The sequence below is a fragment of the Amblyomma maculatum genome, chromosome 4 (genome assembly GCF_055883805.1).
Source record: "Amblyomma maculatum isolate TAMU_Amacu chromosome 4, ASM5588380v1, whole genome shotgun sequence".
NCBI lineage: Eukaryota > Metazoa > Arthropoda > Arachnida > Ixodida > Ixodidae > Amblyomma > Amblyomma maculatum.
Window position 1 is genome coordinate 156,235,715 of NC_139347.1, and position 21,031 is coordinate 156,256,745.

The window sequence follows — 21,031 nt, forward strand, 5'->3', positions numbered from 1 at the left end:
CAATAGTATGTTAGATTACAATAATATATATAGATTACAGTAATATGTTAGATTACAATAGGCAACTGATTACAATTAAATATATATATATATATATATATATATATATATATATATATATATATATAGGGGCATATTCTGTCTGTTAACCTACCTTCTGCGGGAGCGTTTTTCCCGGATTTAAAGAAAGCCCGCGAAATATATATATACATATATATCAAGACTGGGAGTGTGCCCGCTTCGTTAATTTAAAACGCGCTTGGCAGCGCTGCAACACAGTAGTGAAAGTCCGCAGTCACGTCGTATTTTTTTAAATTTCGCGGGCTTTCTTTAAATACCGAAAAAACGCTCAGGTTAATAGACAGAATATGTTCGTTGTATCTTAACGCTCTCTACAATATAACGAAGTGCGCTTGGCCTCAAGGAGGGTAGTAAATATTTTGCATAATTAATCGTAGGCGAATAACTAGTTCAGCAGAATTTAACAAATACTCTGAGAAGCACTACGTGCATGTCAACAAACAATATGTCATTGGTCTCAGCCAGCTACAGTCTTCGTTTTTTTTTAATTCCCCGCGTCACGTGATAATTTTTGTATTTCGCGGAATTTCTTTCAATGTGGGAGAAAAGATACACGTGCTGCTTTATTTAGCGCAAATTAATGGAATGTGGCTTTGTGAACGTGCTCTCTAAATTTTTATCACATTTATTGAATAAGGCGGTGCAGCGGTGGCGTAGCGGTAGAACATCCGCCTCGCATGCAAGAGGACCGGGGTTAAAATCCCGGTGCCGCGCAATTCTCCACACAGGTTTGGAGTGCGACCTGATGCCGGTGAACACCTCCGGCAACGCACTCTCTCACCAGAACAGGAGTTGGCCACCCTGGTGCAGTATTGGCCGCAACCTCCTATAATAAGCTCCATAAAACCCCGGCCCCCAGTCACCAGCGGCTGCGGAACAACTGACTATGGCGGCGGTCAGACCTGTGACGCAGCAGGGGGTGCTAAGAAAGCCTGGCTCTGCTGGAGAGGCCGCCATTGGAAACTGACCCTGGCAACGTTTAATGCTAGAACCCTAGCTAGTGAAGCTAGTTTAGCCGTGCTGTTAGAGGAACTAGAGGGCATGAAATGGGATGTCATAGGGCTTAGTGAGGTTAGGAGGCAGAATGAGGCTTACACTGTACTGAAGGATGGACATGTACTGTGTTATCGAGGTTTACCAGAGAGGCGACAACTAGGGGTAGGTTTCCTTGTCAATAAGTATATAGCGGGTAATATAGATGAATTCTATAGTATTAAGGAGAGGGTTGCAGGCATCGAAATTAGGCTTAATAAGCGGTATAAACTGAAGGTTGTACAGGCCTATGCACCTACATGCAGTTATGATGACCAGGCAGTTGAAAGCTTCTATGAAGATGTAGAATCGGCAATGCGAAAAGTAAAGACGCAGTATACTGTACTAATGGGCGACTTCAATGCCAAGGTAGGGAAAAAACAGGCAGGAGACAAGGCAGTAGGTGACTATGGCATTTCTAGAAATAGCAGGGGGGAGTTACTAGTTGAGTTTGCAGAGCGCAATAACTTACGAATCATGAATACCTTCTTCAGCAAACGGAAGAACCGGATATGGACATGGAAGAGTCCTAACAGAGAGACTAAAAATGAAATCGACTTCGTAATGCGTTCTACCCCGCCATTATGGAAGATGTAGAGGTAATCGGGAAAGTGCGATGCAGTGACCACAGGATGGTGAGGTCCCGAATTAGCCTAAATCTGAAGAAGGAACGCAACAGATTAGTAAGAAAGAAACCCATCAACGAATTAGCGGTGAGGGGAGAACAGTTCAGGATCTCGCTACAGAATAGGCATTCAGCTCTAACTGAGGATGGCGACAATACCCTAGAGGCAAGGAACAATAATTTCAGAGATATCATTACTGAGTGCGCGGTAGAAGTAGGCGGTAGGATATTTAGAAAGGATACCCGTAAGCTGTCTAAGGAGACGAAATATTTGATTAAGAAACGCCAGAGCATGAAAACGTCCAATCCAACAGACCAGATCGAAATGGCCGAGATATCAAAGCTAATCAATAAGCGCAAGGTGGCCGATATAAGGAAGTATAACACTGAGAAAATTGAGCATGCTGTAAAGAACGGGGGAAGCCTTAAAGCGGCAAAGAAGAAATTGGGCATACGCAAAAACCAGATGTATGCGATAAGGGACAAGGCGGGCAACGTCATACTAATATGGAAACGATAGTCAAAGTAGCTGAGGAGTTCTATACAGATCTCTACAGTAGCCAAAGTAGTCAGGACCGTAATGAGATTGGCGGTAGGGAAAAACAGTCAGACGTTCCACCAGTGATGAAGGACGAGGTCAAGAAAGCACTAGAAACTATGAAAAGGGGGAAATCAGCTGGAGAGGATCAGATAACTACAGATTTGCTGAATGACGGGGGGGATATCGTGCTGGAAAATCTGGCCACCCTGTATACGCAGTGCCTGGTGTCATCGACGGTACCGGAACCATTGAAGAATTCAAATATTATCCTCATTCACAAGAAAGGGGACTCTAAGGACCTTATAAATTACAGACCAATCAGCTTACTGTCTGTTACGTATAAGAATCGCTAATAGAATCAGGACAACCTTAGACTGCAATCAAGCAAATGATCAAGCAGGGTTTCGGAAACGCTACTCTACTATCGATCATATCCGTACCATCAATAAGGTGATAGAAAAATGCTCGGAATATAACCAGCCCTAATACATAGCATTCATTGATTACGCAAAAGCATTTCACTCAGTTGAAACCTCAGTGGTGATGCAGGCATCGCGAAACCAGGGGGTAGACGAGCCGTACCTGAAAGTGCTAGAAGATATATATAGTGGCTGCACAGCAACTATAGTTCTGCATAAAGAAAGTAACAAAAGTCTCATAAAGAACGGTGTTTGGCAAGGAGACACAATCTCCCTAGTACTATTCACAGTTTGTTTAGAGGAAGTATTCACAGACCTGGGATGGGAGCAGTTAGGGATAAGGGTAGATGGAGAATACCTCAGTAATCTGCGATTTGCTGATGACATTGCCTTGCTAAGCAACTCCGGGATGAACTGCAAATAATGATTGATGACCTAGACAGGAAAAGTAGAAAGGTACGCTTGAATATCAATATGCAAGGTAATGTTCAACAGCCTCGGGAAGGAACAGCAGTTTACATTAGGTAGCGAAATACTGGAAGTAGTAGGCGAATATGTCTACTTTGGACAGGTAGTAACCGCAGATCCGGACCATGAAAAAGAAATAACAAGAAGAATAAGATTGGGGTGGAGCGCATTTGGCAAGCACTCACCGATTATGTCTAGCAGCTTACCGGTATCACTCAAGAGGAAAGTATACAACAGTTGCATCTTGCCTGTACTCACCTATGGGGCTCAAACGTGGAGGCTAACAGAGAGCTCTACTTAAGTTGAGGACAACCCAGAGGGCTATGGAACTAAAAATGGTAGGGGTAACATTAAGCGATAGAAAGCGTGCAGAGTGGATCAGAGAAATAACTCAAGTTACCGACATTCTAGTAGAAATTAAGAAGAAGAAACGGGCATGGGCAGGACATGTAGTGCGAAGAGAGGATAACCGATGGTCGCTGAGGGTAACAAACTGGATTCCAAGGGAAGGAAAGCGTAGCAGGGGGCGGCAGAAAGTTAGGTGGGCGGATGAGATTAAGAAGTTCGCAGGGGTCAAGTGGATGCAGCTAGCACAGAGCCGGGTTAAGTGGAGAAATATGGGAGAGGCCTTCGCCCTGCAGTGGGCACAATCAGGCTGATGATGATGATGATTATGATTGAATAAAGCTAATATATAGTAACTTAGAAATATTATCTTAATTACTAATTGATTAATTGCAAAACAAAAACAGCCTGAGCTGTATGCAATTGGTTGCCGTCGGCTACTTCAAATGTATTACTGTTTAACTCTTTACTGGACACCCTCTATAATATAACTCAACTCGCCACGGCACTGCTGGTTAGTCTCCGTTCTACCTCCTCTACGGCCAGTAGCCACAACTTCCCTACACACATTATTTCGAACATGTGGTCCGCCCGTTCTGAATACGCTCGTGAAGTCTTTTCCAGTGCCGAGAATGTTCGCCAAGTCGCTCGTTCTCACGTAAGCTTCCCAAGCTTCTCAGCAAGAGCACTGCTATAGCCGCCACATCGACAGCTCCAGGTAGCATGGATCCCTTGTGTTGCTCTGGGTGCCAAGTCACAGCCCTCACCTATGAGACTTAACCTGCCTTCCCCGCGTGCAGTTCCCCTACCGTACCCTCCGGTATTGTCCATGACTAGGGCCTTAAGCCATGCTATCTATCTTGTTCTGACACTCGCTAAGCCACACCGGGACGGTGCTTCTGCACCCGGGGGTGATGCTACGGATGAACTAATTAAATAAGAAGTAGACGAAGTTTGTGTGCGCATGGTGCGTGCTCGGGTCCCGAATCCTTGGCAGTGATCTGTGTTCTGACGCCCTGAGCGCTCTGGGCTGGTGTCGCGCTCAGTGTGAGTGTGTTTTACGTGGTGTGTACGCCTCCTGAAACGTAACAATATATTATATGCACGTATGAAGTAGCAGACTGTTGGGAAGGTGAAGCGAAGCGCGTAGGGGATTTCTTATTCTATAGCTCTATGTTAAAATGTTAATAAACAGTCCACAACAATTTACTTCGCCTTGCCTACTGTACGCTTCTTTAATTCGTGCATATATGAAATGGCGTTTTACGCTCCGGTCTGGTATGAGCCTCAAAAGCCTCACATATTTTGTATGGAACGCATGAGAAATTTTGAATCGTCACAATAATCTCCGTAACATTTTGCCACACTTATCCACGTACTCTATATCTGTGAGAACCCCACAGCAGTTAACACAAGATGCAGTAGAATAGCAACAATAAATAGACCACGGCGGCAATTTAGCGTGATCTCTCCAGCTTATGTCGCTACGCGCTGACAGCAGCAATTAAAAGAACTAGAGAAATTCTTCAGGATTTGGATGATTAATGATGGCGTATGCGACACGTGGCGGGTCAATTACATCCCAACTGTTCACGTTCTGTCGACAATGGTGGTAGATCTGGACGATAAGCCTTAAATAACGCAGATAGTAACAATAAAATGGCATGCCATTTAGCGGCACTCTGAGTTGATTGACGCCATGCATTTTACTAATATTTCTGCAGAGCAAAAACTTGACCAATATAAATGTTCCAAACTAAGATGCAGAAACGAGAAGGAAAAAAACGGATGAGATCAGGATGAGGACAGCGTAGGTTTTCATGAAAACGAAGGTGATGGTTCAATGTTGTACGATAAAAAGCGGTCAAATTGGATCCGGCAGTAAACGCTGTATATTTTTAAATATTTTACACGAATGGGTATGCATGTAGGTGTAATGGCAAAATTCTATATGCGTTATTTAATATGCCACCGAGAATTTCTAGAAAACGTGTGTTTATCGGAGGGGCGTCGATAGCAAAGTGGTCGGATTAAAATAAGCAGGTTAGAGGCTTAAAGTTGTCGAAGGTGACAGAAGGGATGGCTAGTTAAGAAGTATAGGTAGGGATAGATTTCGAGTGGAGCACGCAAGCAGAAAACGATTATAATTATTTTCTGCGAAAGGTAAAGCAGAACAACACCACGCCTTAAAAAGTTGTCAGATAGAAATAAAATTTTGGAAATATAACATGTCCTTTCGGCTCCAGTATGCAACAGCAGGTCTACAATCGGTATCACGTGCTTTATTCTGAAATGAACATGTCTTTTTCTCCTTTTTCTATCCTTCTTAGACTGCCGAAGTAGACCTTCAAAATAATACGACAACATGGAAAAAGAACATACCAAATGCCACTTTTCTGCACCTAAAAATTCCTGAACGGTGTGGTGTTCGAGAAAACATGGAGCGTCCATATAGAAAGGTAATTTCACATGCCTGTAGCCGAACAAGGAGCTAATCATAGCAGAAACATCATCACACAATTTATTACAGGACTTTAAAAACGAGAATATTCTTTGGAGACTTCCTCGTGGTCAAATTAAATAATTGACTCATTGCAAAGTGCCAAGAAGATCGGTGTAATGAGCATCGCCCTAAATATGCAAATAACATTTTCTTGAACAACTATTCTTCATTGCTACGAGGCTTATTCCATCAAGGGTTCGGAAGAATTTTGCAAATTTCTTTCGCAATGTTACTACTCTTGAATGGAAATCCTGGTCCAAACCATTTTTCAACTAATGTTCGAAAAGCGCTCCGAAAGCCTTTACTCAATTGTGTTCCTTATCGAAACGATGTAACTTTAGACCTCTTTTTTGTGCAGTACAAAACAATTTCACTTCAGGCGGGATTTCGAATGCATGGTGGGTGAAAATCAGTTGCAATGTTTTGCAAAGGGAGAAATCTGGACGCAGCGATGGCACGGCGAGCCCTTGCGTTTTCGGGACAGTTTCCAATTTACCACAAATTATAGGGGTCTCATGAAAATGTTCTTTGATCAATGCCTTTAATAAACTTCTGTTGTACACAGCGGTCGCAAACTTTTGTGTGAAACTGGTTTTTTTATGATCGAAAGCTGTGATTAACGTTTCCTTCTTTGCAAAATTTAGTAATTAACCTTCATTGGTCTAGCCTACTCCTTTTAAACCCACTTTTTCTATCACCTCAGGGTCATCGCCATATATTCAGTTCTCGTCTGTAGTGCTTCTGCACTTTTGTCGTTTTTCTCCTACCTCTTGCAAGCATCGTTTGCACTCGAAACGTACGCCTAAAGTAGTTGTTTGCAGGCGAGGGTAAACGAATAAACAATCCACTGCGCCACTAACCTACCTAAGTGAAGATGTTCTTTAAAAATTGCGTTGGTGTATCCTAGAAAAAAACCTCCCGGCATTGGGAAATTCCCTTATGTTAAGTTATTTGCAGGGTTTGCTCATCAGAGGCGTTGTGCTGAGGATTTCTACAGAAACAGCTGTGAAACAGACTTCATCCACTCTGAATTTGCAGGTCATCACTACACTTCAGGCTTTTCAATTACACGAGCTTCACAAGTGATGGTGTTGCCAGCAAATTTCCGTGTCTCATATGCCCGAGTCTTTTTTGTTTCTTGCTTTTTTTAGTGTAGCGTCTTTTACAAAATTTCACTACGAGTCACAGAAGAGCCTGTTTAGAGGTGATAAGTTCCCCTCTTATATTTCAATGGGCATTGCTGCAGCCACGAAAGAGCTAAAAGGATGTGTGCCAGATAAAATTAAGGGCTGCAGGTACTACAAATTAAATAAAACACTTATAAACTCCAAGAACTCTGATTCCAGAGTCAATGCCCCTTTATTTAACAGCCTAAACGCAAGCACGCATGATTATTACGGTAAGGTGAGTTCATGAGCTGTATCATATCATTTTTATTTTTTGTTAGAATGAGCAAGCAATGGATTTACCACGAATTGCAAGTGGTCCGGCAGCATCTGCTAACACATATAGATAGCGGGACACACAGCCCTTCAAGACAGGGCAATTGTCTTATGTGCTGGTTGCAACTTTATGAAGTGTCCGTTCTGAATCATGATAAATTTAGTCCCTTAACGAATGCTTCAATGAAACCACTCAGACATTTATAACCGCGAAACAGGAGGTGCACGAGCACTGACGAAGTGACGGGTGCGGAAGACTGAATATTTCTGAACCCTAGATGTGGCGATCACAATTGGGTAGAAGTTAGAGGGCAATGTACCGGAATGATCCTGCTTAAGTCGCGCAATAATTATATGAGCCTTTTTGGTGACACAATCCGGAGACATTGTTTCACATCGCATACACTTAATCTGCCGCTTAGTCGCATTCCTCACAGATGTGCTGTGAGTAGCCTATTAAGCTGGGTGAGCGGCTCGCGAATCAGTGTTAATGGATCTGAAACCCGTCAGTGCCTTAAACTTATAAACAAACTCAAGAAGTTTAAAAAGTTTACACATGTCAGACCTGCTGTAATGACATGCGGTGCTCGTGGTCTTGCACTACTTATCACCCTTTATTTACTACCGTAGTATGCGTCACACCACATTTTTTTTCGGGTGTTTTGAGTTGTAAAATTCCCCTAATATACTATGTGGTGGTTGCTGACGATTTGCGCATGACTCGGCGAGCACAAAGAGGTAGAGGTGGATTTACCAAGACGGGGGGGGGGGGGGGGCAGATGCGACTGAGTGCCATTGTGGGATATATACTGCCGGGGGGTACAGCCGATGATAGATAGCAGTTAGAGACGGCCTGGTGTCTGCCGTCTCTCTATATCTACGGTGCCAAAACCCGGGAGGTTATCGTTAATATTGATCCTCCTTAGACATCAGAAGAAGAACGTCAACGAAACTCCAGAAAGATGCCAGGAGCTCCGCCAGCGAACCTCACCTGAGATGAAGAGGGTTTCATCGAGGCATGTACAGCATAAAAGTTCACGCCTCATCTAATGCACTTTTCAGGCCTGTCCGGTACATAAGGCAGTAAACGTTTAAAATCGAATCCCGAAGATATTCTTGAGTCAAAGCTTCCAGCAAGACAGAAAACTTGCAATGACGACTTACGCGTGCTCAATGAGAAGATGCCGGCTTTTCAAGACACCTGTTTCGGCACAAGACATTGCATCTATTCTAGAGTCAGGGGAAACTGCCGCATGAACAATGACGCTCCTCCACCACCACATCAAGGCCCTTCAGGTGCCTGCTCCTGCTGCGAACAGTCGATTTTAATGCAGTAATGCATTTAATGGCTACTTTTGTCGTCTCCCGTTGTCCGTCAGTGTTTCGTACACCAAGGCCTTCAGAAGGACATCCCGACATGCCACGGTTTATATCAGAGGATTTTCAGACGTTATTATGTGTGGTTCTGTTTGTGTTGTGTGTTACTTCAAAATAAATGCCAGGCAAAGAATCACTAAGAGTGAATAGCCTTTTTAATTTGTTAGCTTAAGTAACCGTATTTTGAAAGTACAAGATTGATAGTCTGCGAATGCTTCTATCCGAGCACCAAAGATAGCCGCACCTATTGGACCAGTCGAGCCATGTGTCGCAGCCAACGGGCACGGCAAATTTGTTTGAACCGCAGTAATCGCACCAGAGGACGCAAAACTTCCAAAAGTAGCCATATACTCCAATAATCAGGTTGTGCTTGAATAGCAATATTTCCTTTTGGATGACCCTCTCATCAACTGCGACCAGTGTTTCTAAAGTGCTAATGAGCGGCGGTTAGTGTGATTACCCGCTAGAAACCACCACGAGAATTGAGTTTTGTAGTATTGATTACATCTTTGCCCGACACGTCCACGTAACCGGCATGCGCTATGTTACCTATTATCACATGCCGCTACTCGCTGTCCTGCGCAGCAGCATAGAAGCATACTCCTGATCAAAAATGACTTTCCTCACAGGCGCCGCTACTCGCTGTCCTGCGCAGCAGCATAGAAGCATACTCCTGATCAAACATAACTTTCCTCACATCCTGTACTTAGTTTATTCCAACAGAAAACGACCAGTATGTATACATTCCTGCATTGGAATAATTTAGGCGTAGCATCGATTGGACCGCCACCTTTTTATGAGAGCAGCTGTTGAACTACCCGCTCAAGCTGTATATTCCTCAAAAGAAGCAACTTTACTGAAAGAAGCTTGGCGTCCTTCAGGAAACCAAAATGTGACTGAGAGCAGAGCCCTTAGCAAAGATTCGCCGAGGTTACAGATGTAAAAAACGGCCTGTTTTCCACTGGAACCTAGCACAAATCAACAGAAAATTGCGGCCCATGCTGAGAAACCAACGTTCTTATCCTGCAGATGATTTTAAATAAGGATTAAAGATCCAATAACAAGTAGAGTTACATCACAGCATGGCGCAGAGTGCGTTTATCCACCGATGTGAAATGAGATTTGCAGATTATTCAGAATACTTCAGCTACAGAGACTATTATTGCTGCCGTCGACAGATCTCCTTCGAGGCAATTGGCCGTCGGTTCAGTGAATCAACGCTTGCCTTAGCTGCAGAGGTCGCCATCCAGCTCCTAACACCTGGTCCCGCAATTGATCGAGTAATTTCAATTCCACAAAGTAAATGAGACATTTCTTGACAATGGCTAGAAAAGCAAATTTTCACTGCGTAGTTGTTACTTCATTGTTCCTATAGCTTTTATATGGTATATAACAGTTTTATTCAAGCACTCGCCCCGCCGCGGTGGCTCACGCGTTAGCGACTGCTGGTCATGGCAACGCGGGTTTGATTCCGGTCACCGCTCGCTGGAGGCGAACTGCAAGGAGGTCTTAGAAATATACGTGGCCGTTAAATAACCACGGAAGGGAGAGGGGGGGGGGGTGAAATTTTTACAAGTCTCCAATACAGCGCCCCTCGTACCCTTGTCGCGCTGAGGTGTACGTTAGACACTACAAAACTAAACGAACATGAGGCACGTAGATGCGCTTGTCAAGTAGTCTGAGTGACTTCTCTTGTGGGCACTTTTTACAGTGAGTCGCCGACGTGCCCTCATCAAGTTATCAATCGTAGTTTGGACGGTTCCGCAAGCGTGCCGGCGCAATTAAGGCCGCGATAAACACCTTTTGTGGAGGCTACAAATCACGCCTTCCTATCATAGTGCTCTAGTGGAACAAGGCTGCCGACGGCTCCATTTGCGCGGAGCCCACGCACCCTGTCACGAAGAACACACCGTGGAACGAAGCGGCAAAAGCTGCGGCTACTGCGATTGAAATATATATATATACGAGTCCAACAGAAGAATCGGGACAGAACAGCCAAAGCCATGGGAAGAAATGGCCGGCGGGAGCAAAGCGCACGATCGTCATTCAAAATCGAACTCCGCGAAAGCGTCTGCAAATCTGGCAGCTCAAATAGAAATACCAACAAAAGACGAAGCCAGCGCAGAGTCCATGCAGCGCCGGCGATGACAACCCAACGTAAGCCGTTCCGTAAACGAGATCGAGAAAGACGACTTTATTAAACGCATATAAAATCATTTAAACAGACAAACCTGCAGTAACTTTCCAAATAGCAAACTGCCACATTTCCTGACCCGCCAACGGCTCAGTCGGCGTCAGCTGTGAAATATTACTGAATTACAACAGGAAACTGCTCGCCTGTATGACTGGCTCTCATCATGCATTAAAATACAAGGACTGTGGACAGCAGTGATCCATGCTTGCCGCCTCTCTTGGTCGCACCATCTGCCTGAGAAACGATAGAACTTCACGTGCGGTTCTCGGCTATTGGTGTTCAAGGTACTGTTGTGACAGCCAAAACCACAACAATACACTTCCCCACATTTCGAGCGTCGCGAAATCCCTCCAGCTATGTTTTAAACTCAGCTGTCACACCTGTTTGGACGCCTGCGAAGCAAGGGCGGCGGGCCGGCGCGAGCAATCACAAAATCACAAAGAGAATTAACGCGAACGACGCAAACAGCACGCGAAGACGCCAAAACAAGTTCGGTCAAGTGCCGCATCAGCGCCGCGCCCGACTAATGCTTCAAAATTTTGCCGCTTGCGCAGGAGCGCTCGCTGCACACGCGCAGCCAAACTTGAGGTTGGGCTCCCTATAACACAGTAAATTATTCGTGCTATCCTGTCAGTGCGTGTAATGCACACAAAGTTCCATAACACAGAAAACGACTCTTCGAGCCACATGACAGTGTAGTATTTGCGTCGCAAGTACAGAAAGAAAGGCCAGTGTGCAGAAAAAGAGCACGCTAGAAGCTACTCAGTGTTGTTGTCTCAGCTGCGCATGTAGAACTTCGTGTCTTAACTATGAACATCAGGCTTCGACGCCCTGACCCTGACGACCAATCAGCATTTTTTCTTTACTGCCAGAAGCTCCTACTGCGGATGCAGTATTTCTGTAACACAGCAACATTACCTTTATGCTTAAAGTCCCATTTGCTGTATTATGCTATTATGGATTATTCAAAATACCAAATGTTTAAAATGATCTGCAGGTCGCCTCATTAGCTCTCAAAGCATATTTTCACCTACTGCAGCTGCACGCTGAGGTGTGGGGATTTGAAAAGTGTTGCACATTTTAAAATAGCCAAAATTTCAGAGTAAACAGAGAGCGTAAAAACACTAAAGGCGCACTTGCATAGCCGAACACGTTGCGTTGTCATTTCAGCTGCTGCAGCAGTTGCAGACCCTGCTGCATACGGAGTTCTTCGCTAGAGAGCAGGGAGACAAAAATCTTGTAAAACGGAAAGCAAAGTTAACAATTAAAACGGCGAGTTGTGCGAATTGGTACATAATTAAGCACAAAACGGCGCACCAACAGAGAATCTCTTGTCTCCGTTGTTGCGCTGTTGTTTGCTTAAAGCAAACTAGCTCGCGCGGACAGCATCGGTGTGCTAGCCATCGATTCGACAAAAACGCTTTTTTTTCCTAGACGAAGACAACGTCAAACGAAAATAAGTCATCTTGCCGAATTGTAGGCTAGCGGTGTGAGGTCTTCCCTCAATCGGAATTCATCTATAGCGTTTTAGTATTAAAGGGCAACTCCGGAGGTTTTTTGACAATCGAATATTCACATAAAAATTTTACTGTAGATGCTCCTCTCCGTCGTGACGCATTCTACAAAATTTGGGCGCCGTACAATAATCCGTTCACGCGCAACAAGACTTTAAAATATGCTGTTTTCATGGCTTAAATTGAGACTATTTCTGCCGGCAACACTGAGTTTCTGACGTCACAAACAGTATACCGGCGTTACTGTCCACTTCCCGCATGATTATGAAATTGTGAGGCTTATATTGAACTGCCTCAGACATTTTATGCAATGCTTCATGATTTCCATACGTTATTTTCACCATCCAACGCGCGTACGTGTGTTTTTCTAATACTGTGTGTGACGTCACCATTTCGTCAAGTGGGACGTCGTTTCTGACCGTGAAAGCAGTTTCGGTTTCGATTTTCTGTTTTTCCTTTTTAAAAATACTTCTAATTGGAATTTCGAAAAACTGTTTTTGTGTTGGCGTCAGGACGTGCTGAGGAATGTAATTCAACCAAAAACACAAAATGATGAAAAAACCACCGGAGTTGACATTTAAAGAAGAACAGCGGTTTGGTGCATCACGTATAGTGGAAATGCGGCGGCATATGAGTTTCAGCATTTATAGATCTCTACTCGCTGTTACCAGCTTCTTCAGATTCGTCTGCGGTGCACTTATGGAGACATTAATTAGCATTCTCAGCAGACATAAACTGTCAAGAATAAAAGTGTCCATATATATTATATACAAACAATAGCGCAGGCTGAGAACGCCACAAATTCTTGAACCCGTTTTTTTTTTTCGTGTTTCGAGAGGTATTCTCCTTAGTGAAGCACGAGGACACAGCTTGATTACAAGGGCAAGTAAAACTGCCTTTCCAAAAAAAAAGGTTTTCGTACTTTGCTGTCCAGAGATGACGTTGTAAAGAAAGAGCTATACCTTATTTTCTCTTCCCTTATATCGCACACGTATAAGCAACACAAAATGTGCAATAAGCATTTTCTCATTTACTCAAAATATTGATTCCGAACAAAAAGTTCAACATTACCTGGGATGAAGGTTGACGCAACCTGCAACAACAACCATAGTATTAGAAACAAGCAGCCACCAAATGCTTAACAGTAATATTCTTAATAAAAATAGGTTTTTGTACTTGATGCAGCTAATTGAGAGCAAGCATGTATACAATTTATGGACAACTTCTAACGCTCAAGAGTGGAGAGATTTGTTTCTCTCTTCTCTCTTTTCCTCTTTATCATTCCGACGAGCAACCTAAAATGTCGCAATAGTGCATGACCAGAAGAAATTTTCAGCATAAATATGTGGGAGGAAAATGAAAATTTACAGAAGCTCTAAACATTAACAAGCATGTCTCTCAGTGATAACAGCAATGCTGTCCCCAATTCAATACACGAACCAGGTAACCTGCCAAGTACAAGAGGCAAGCATCAAAGAGATTGTGCCGTCGGCTAGCTTTGTAAAGGTGCGGCGCGAGTGTCAACTGGCTGGAAAGGAAAATCAGAGGCGAGGCAACACAAATCGGAAGAGGCAAATTACACGCTGACCGCTCTTCTGGAGTCAGGCTGTCATTTTTTATACGGATTAACGAAGTGTTTATGAACGAGTTCAGAGACTATTTGAACCGAGCTTTATCATTACGTGTCGTGTGCGTGTTCTTGCTTCACAGTTGTGATCTCGTAATATTTCAAGCATGAAGACGTTCCTTAGAACTTAATTCACACACCGTCATCGAGAGTTATTTAGAATATATATTAAGCGAGGATTGATGATAAGCACGCAATGCTTTTGAAATGCACTTTCAGCTCTTGCAAGCTATGACCCCATCTATATGCATATATGCAGTGGATACAAACAAGCAGTTGCAGGCTCCTGAGGCTGCGGTACATTACAATCTCGTGCTTCAAGGGATTGCATAGCATTTACAAGGACGACGCAGTTCTCAGTATTTATTTGCATTTTTTTTTTCTTTGTGTTCCGTCGAAGTAGCACTTCGCAACAGCCACTCGCGCGATACTTTTAAAACAGTTCCCGACAGTAAAATATCTGAGCTGGTCTTCATCACTGTGAATTTCGGGCAGAGATAATAGAGGTACAAAGCTCGTGAAGGTCTCCAAATTTGCAACTTAGAGACATTTTTTACAGGTGTTCTAAGAGAAACACCAAAACTACTACCCAGCGAGACGCTGTGTCATCACATGCGCTGCACGCTAAACGCGAGAAAATTATCTCTCCGCTGTGGTTAAGTGGTTAGAGCGCTGGACTGCTGCACACACGGCGGAGGCGGCTCCTTCTCGATGGAGGCCAAAAAAAAAATGCCTCGCGTGTACTGTGCCATGTAAGTGCACGTTATAAAAGCCCAGGTAGCCGAAATTTCTGGACCTCTCCATTACAGCGCGCCTCGTTGGCTTAGTGCCTTGGGACGTTAATCCCTATAAACCAAGCGTGATAAACAAAAAAGCTAGGCGCGCACCTAAGCATGCTTAGGTTTAGTTACGCGAAGGCTTGGGCGTTCTGCAACGCGTTTATGTGATTTTCCCGACGCTACGCTAGCGGCCCGCGGCCGCAGTCGGCCAGATTGCGCATTTGCCTAACTTAAATAAAGGAGCGGCGTAGGTGGCAACTTCATGAAGATGGCGATGCTCACTGCCCAGCGCGAGAGGGTGTTGCACCTAGTTAGCTGCAATGTTGTTTTCTCTATTGACAATGCGTGCGTACATGACCTCTGCGCAATCTCTGCCCCCTACACTCACGGAGAGTAATAAATATCTCCGAAAGAAATGGAAGTGTCTGAGCGCTTTTTGAGCGTCATCGCATTTGATGACTCGTGTTCATCTTGCCGACGTCTGAGAGGTGCTGTAAAATCTTTTTACGTTGTTCTTTTCTTATTTGTCCTCAAATTTTCATCAATAGAGCAAGACAGGGAGAAGCAAGCACTATATTTGTTAACGGGATACGAATTTCCCGGCCACTCTGCGGCCGCTTTTCGATGCAGGCGAACAGCATGGCGCCCGTGTGCAGTGCGATGCCAGGCAACGTTTAATAACCCTAGATAGTCTAAATTTCTGGAGCCCTCCTCTACGACGTCTCTCATACCCTGAGTAGCTTTCGGACGTTAAACCCCTTAAAACCAAACCAAACCAAACAGAATTTCGGATTTCTATAGAAATATTGTTTTCTTTTACGGCCCTACTCTGTACTTTGCTACACACATTTATTTCTACACTGGTAATAATTGAGATAATAATGCCCATCCCCATTCGTCATTATGCAATGAGATTGCTATTTATACGGTACACAGACAATATTTACTACTATGGACGCTTGTTAACTATCTGCTGATATTGTCTTGGCCACGGGCGTAAACGCGCGATTCAGTATTTTAAGAAATCGTTATAGAATATTAAGCTTAATAGGTAAGACCTATTAGCGGTACTAATCAACGATAGCATATTCAGCTTGTTCCAGTGGAACGCAGCCGCAAACGTTTACAGCGGTCTAGTTCTGCGCGCGGCGTCGACCGGTTAACATCCCTCAGGGGCCAACATGGCAACAGCGCACTCGCAATCGACCATCGGGGCGCACATGAAAAATATGGTTCAAGCGAGCGCTTTTTGCAACGACGTTCGTTGCGAACCTGTAAAAAAACAAAGGCAGTATCTTGTTTCTAGAGTTTCCATGTTTCGATAGGTCGTTTCTAGCCTTTCGAGAGAGACCACGATCGCCGTGCCTCTGATATCTCATGACACACTATTTCGTACAACTCAAACTAGAATTGAATAATGTGGACTACCATGAATATCAAACTTTACAGCTGATCATGATTATTGCCAAAATGTTCAATGCGGGCTCAATCGCAGACTCCAAACAGGGCCTACGCATTAGCGAGCGTAGCCTGCACCGCGACCCAGTATAAAGAGCAGGAATAACAAGTAAAACAAGGAACGTCGATGGGCCCAGAAGAGAAAGAAAACGTACAGCGCTTGTAATGCATAATATTTGGCGTGTTTATCAAGCTTTTGCGCTCCTTCTTGATCTGTGTATAACGCAGCCGAGTTCTCGGTCATCGCAACGCTTCCCGAAATGTTTACATACAAATAAGGTTTAGTTACACACAAAATAGTGTCGTCGCTGCTGTACTTGCTGGTATTGAAGCTAGGTCGCACTCTTTTCTTTGAAGGTTGGTACTAAAGCTTCGTTTTCAGCGAAAATTACGCCTACGATAGCAGAGCACCAGCCGGCGTTGGTAAATTTGCCAGCGATGTCAAACTCCACATGTTAAAATGATTCCAGTGCGCAAAATAGTGAGCGTAGGCATCCAGAACATTAGTTGAAAGTCGTTAGAGCAGACAGCAAGCTCCAATGATCAAGAAGTTGTAATTGTTAGAGCGGCAGCAAATACCTGTAGACTGCGAAACATGAAGTCCCAGTCTTAATGCGGTCATGGACTAAAATGCAAAAATGCTTGACAGGTTACCAGTTCTCGGCGTGGCCGAGTGCGTAGCGTAGAGTGCTAAAGATTAAGAGGTAGCTAGTGCGAAGCGCGCTAGGTGCCCCTCTTTTTTTTCTTTGTTGGCTTTTTAAATCTACTTGATATGCTTCGTTACTTTTTAGCTTTTAGATTTTGTCCTAGGCATTTTTTTCTCCGAGCGACCAGTGTCGCCAGTGCGGAGCGCGCCAGTACGCCGCGTCCCAGTGCGCCCAGTGTCCAGCGTCATATTGGGCCCATAATCAGGTATGACGCTGGGGCGTTGGGATCTAGTGGCACTGGTCTTTGCAATAGGAGCGGCATTAACTGTCGCAATGAAAAAAAAAATATTGACGCTGTAGCTTTAATCAAAATGAGTTGAATCATACAATCAGGTAATATTAATTCGATCTGAATAAATGTTTATTTTTAGGGCATGAAATCTCAGCGGTTTCTTCTACACCCTTGTAGCGCACCTGGTCTATCAAACACAATGATTTCTGTGTGGTACCTTTGTCTACCCTATTGCCTTTAGGAAAAACGAGGGTTCACAAAATACCTTCAATCAACGTATTTCAAACGAATCGCCTACAAGTGCACTCATCTTAATCTTGAAGAAGAAATAGACCCTAACGCTCCATATTCAATTGTACGAACATTCGCTACAACAAATAGCACAATTTACTTATATCCCATATGCAAGAGATTATTCCTCACTGGGCTGGTTATGTTTAACCTCCTGGCCGTCATTGAGTCGTTCATTGCAGTTTTGTTTGCAAAATTGCTTATGTAATATAACAGGTTTCATTTTCAGTTTCCACGAAGCAGTGAAGAAAGGCATGTAATTTGGAGTTTTTTAATAAATTATACAGGCATTGCTGCTGCCCAAACAGAGGCTAATTTATTATTCAAAACTTATTACAGAAAACTACACCTTCCTGTGACAAATCGCGCTTTATATAAACGCCTATTTAAGGTCCCAGCTTGATTAGCTCCCAGCTTTTGCAACCTTTGGGCGGCACTGCACATTGCGCCTGCTGTTTATCCATGAAATCCTTCATAAACTCTCTGATGCGTTTGACTTACCATTTTTAGGATTATCAGTAACAAAGTTGCGTGTCAACCATCAACAAGAAGCAGGAACTCTACGTCTATGTTGTGCTGCATATTTCTCCTATAACCTCACAGGTAAGGCTGATAACTCATAACAAAGACGGTGGAGTAGAGAAAAATTCTTACCTTCAGCATGAGTACGCCCAGAACTATTTTTGAATTCATTTTCTTTATAGTTCTGAAAAGTAAAAAGAAACAAATTTCAGCATTATAAAACGCTAATATCTTGGACTTTCATGTACCTTTTACACATAGGAGTTCTGCAAAAGAAAACGAAAAAAACCCTAATGTAGCATACAAATATTCTACTTGAAAAAGGAAAAGGATATATTTCATCCTGTCGTTTCGAAGGACACACATTTCGGCATGGTGGTATGTTATTATGGAGATGATTGTCAGCCTCTGCATACAATTACCTTAAATAGGCAATCATGGTACAGAAGTGGCTTTTTGTAGAAAGAACAGATTCGCAATATCTGTCCATCATGCAAGTTTTGCAGAGGATGTGAAACTCAATTAGAAACAGCATGTCTATAGTTTTTCTCAACAAATGGCAATGCAGTGAGATATCGTAGAGAATGCGGTGTCTAATTTTTTTACGCCACACCTGGGATCGTGAAACGCACACAATAATACTCCTTGTGTGCCATGACGATGACATTTAAAAATAAATAAATCTTGTCTTCGCTGGGAATAAAGCGTACATCCCATGGATCCCCAGCCTAGAGCTGTAAGCAACTGCGCCGCGCCTGGAGATCCTGAAACAAACATCATAATTATTCTTGTCTACAGTGAAGGTAATAGTAGAGCTGACAATGACGCTGTAATTAGTGAAAAGGGGAATATTGGCATTAGCAATTATAATGATGATGCATTTAGTTGCTGATGATAGCGAGCTCAAACGTGATGGTGCTTTCACCAGCAATGCTCAGGATTTCGTATTTATGCAATATAGTTTCCACAGTGTCTCGGAAACTTTTGACGCTGTTTAGGAGTAAGCTATGCACTCAATCATGCCGTAAAAGCGAAAGAGTTGAGGAAACGAGGGTTGAGATATCGTTCAGGAATGGCCTCTAACACTTCTGGAGATAGTATCAGTAGCGCAGAAAGAATAAATATACAAAAAATGTAAAACGCAGACAATATATATATATATATATATATATATATATATATATATATATATATATATATATATTGTGAGCCTTCTGTGGACCTTCTTTCATTTGTACATGCCATGATCTTCTTCTTTCATTTGTACATACCATCATCATCATCCCGCGGCACCGGCTCCGGCGCGCGCCTGGGTTCGTGATCGGATTAAAACGCTAGACAAGGCTTGGCTGTCCTTGCCGTCACGACCTCGCCGTCTCGACCTAGCCTTCTTTTACATGTGGTGGAGGCAAAATTTGATCCCCTTGCTGCCTTGGGCCCTGCCTCTCGCTGAAGCTACGTTCCGGTCGCCGTTTGGCAACTGCCACCATCGCTATATCTACCGACAGTACCCACGAACAAGCCGGACCCTCTACCTCGGCTGCACCACCCCCTCCGACTGTGCCCACACGACAGCGCGACCCGCCGCTGTTCGCTGGTCGTCGCGATGAAGACGTCGATAACTGGCTTGACACCTACGAACGCTGCAGTGCCTACAACCGGTGGGACGATGCTCTGAAATTTCTCAACATCTCGTTCTACCTTATTGAGGTCGCCAGGACTTGGTTCATCAACCGCGAGCCCCACACAACTAACTGGACCACCTTGAAACAGCAATTCCGACAGTACTTCGCCGACCCGGCAGTTCGGACTGAGATCGCAAAGACCAAGCTCGCTTCACGCCGTCAAGGTCCTGATGAGTCATATGCATCTTACATAGGGGCCATACTTGCACTCTGCCGGCGTATTAGTCCCACCATGGCGGAACATGAACGAGTACACCACGTCTTGAAAGGAATCAATTTTACGGCGTATAACATCCTAGTTGCTCAGAATCCTTCAACTATTGATTCCATTATTACGACCTGCCAACGCATCGACCAGCTGCAGTCCTCCCGATTGCAGCCCGCCAACGCTACTGGCCCGACCTATGTTGATCTCGACCTGCGGGCACTTATTCGAGCCATCATCCGCGAGGAGCTCCAGACGCTCAAGCCTGTCTGTCGACACGGGTGCGAACACTCTTCCGCAACATCTAATGACGCAAGTCTTCGCAGCATCATCAAAGAAGAGCTGGCAACAATCACCGAACCTATAACATCTGGCCCTCCGGCACACCGTTCAGTACCGACTTACGCGCACATCGCAGCATCCCCCCTCCTTTAGTTCCCCCGCCTCGACCGGCACCAAACTACAATCACGTCAATGAAATAACGACGACTCAACCTGCACCACCCTATTACGCACCTTGGCGCCCCTCCCGACCAATTTGCTATTACTGTGGCATTAGAGGACATATATCTCTCGTCTGTCGTCGCCGCCTCCAGAACGAGCGCCGTGGTTACGATACCTTTGAAAGTGACATCCCTCCAACTTCATATTATCAACGCCGGTTTACTCCAAGCCCACCTCGAAGGTCATCCCCACCTCCAGAATCCTCGTCTGAGCCTCGTGGAACCCATGCATCCCGACGTCGGTCCCTATCCCCATACCGCCGCTCAGTTTCCCCTCTCCGACCCGCAACAACTATCCCTGTCCGCCATCCGGAAAACTAAGCGTTGCAGTTTCCGGAGGTCAAACTGCACTCTGCGAGCTTACCAAAATTCCTCCAGATCGCCCGTATAATGTGATTTCTGTTTTCGCTGAAGGATTACCGGTCGAAGCATTGATTGATACAGGAGCTGCAATTTCTGTCATTCACGCTGATTTGTGCTA

The 21,031-nt window shown here is 44.3% G+C and overlaps 1 protein-coding gene across 4 annotated transcripts in view; it reads right to left on the reverse strand.

Annotated features, from left to right (window-relative positions):
* Positions 1-21,031, reverse strand: part of LOC146193340 (uncharacterized) — a 113,698-nt gene that overhangs the window by 66,970 nt on the left and 25,697 nt on the right. For 2 of the 4 annotated variants that reach the window (XM_084602683.1, XM_084602680.1), the window contains exons 3-5: positions 18,406-18,423; positions 18,290-18,341; positions 13,613-13,634 (exon numbers count right to left, since the gene is read on the reverse strand). In XM_084602683.1, the coding sequence (XP_084458809.1) occupies positions 13,613-13,634; positions 18,290-18,341; positions 18,406-18,423 (92 nt within the window). The remainder of the gene's footprint in view (positions 1-13,612; positions 13,635-18,289; positions 18,342-18,405; positions 18,424-21,031) is intronic. The other 2 variants (XM_084602681.1, XM_084602682.1) reach the window with 1 other exon arrangement.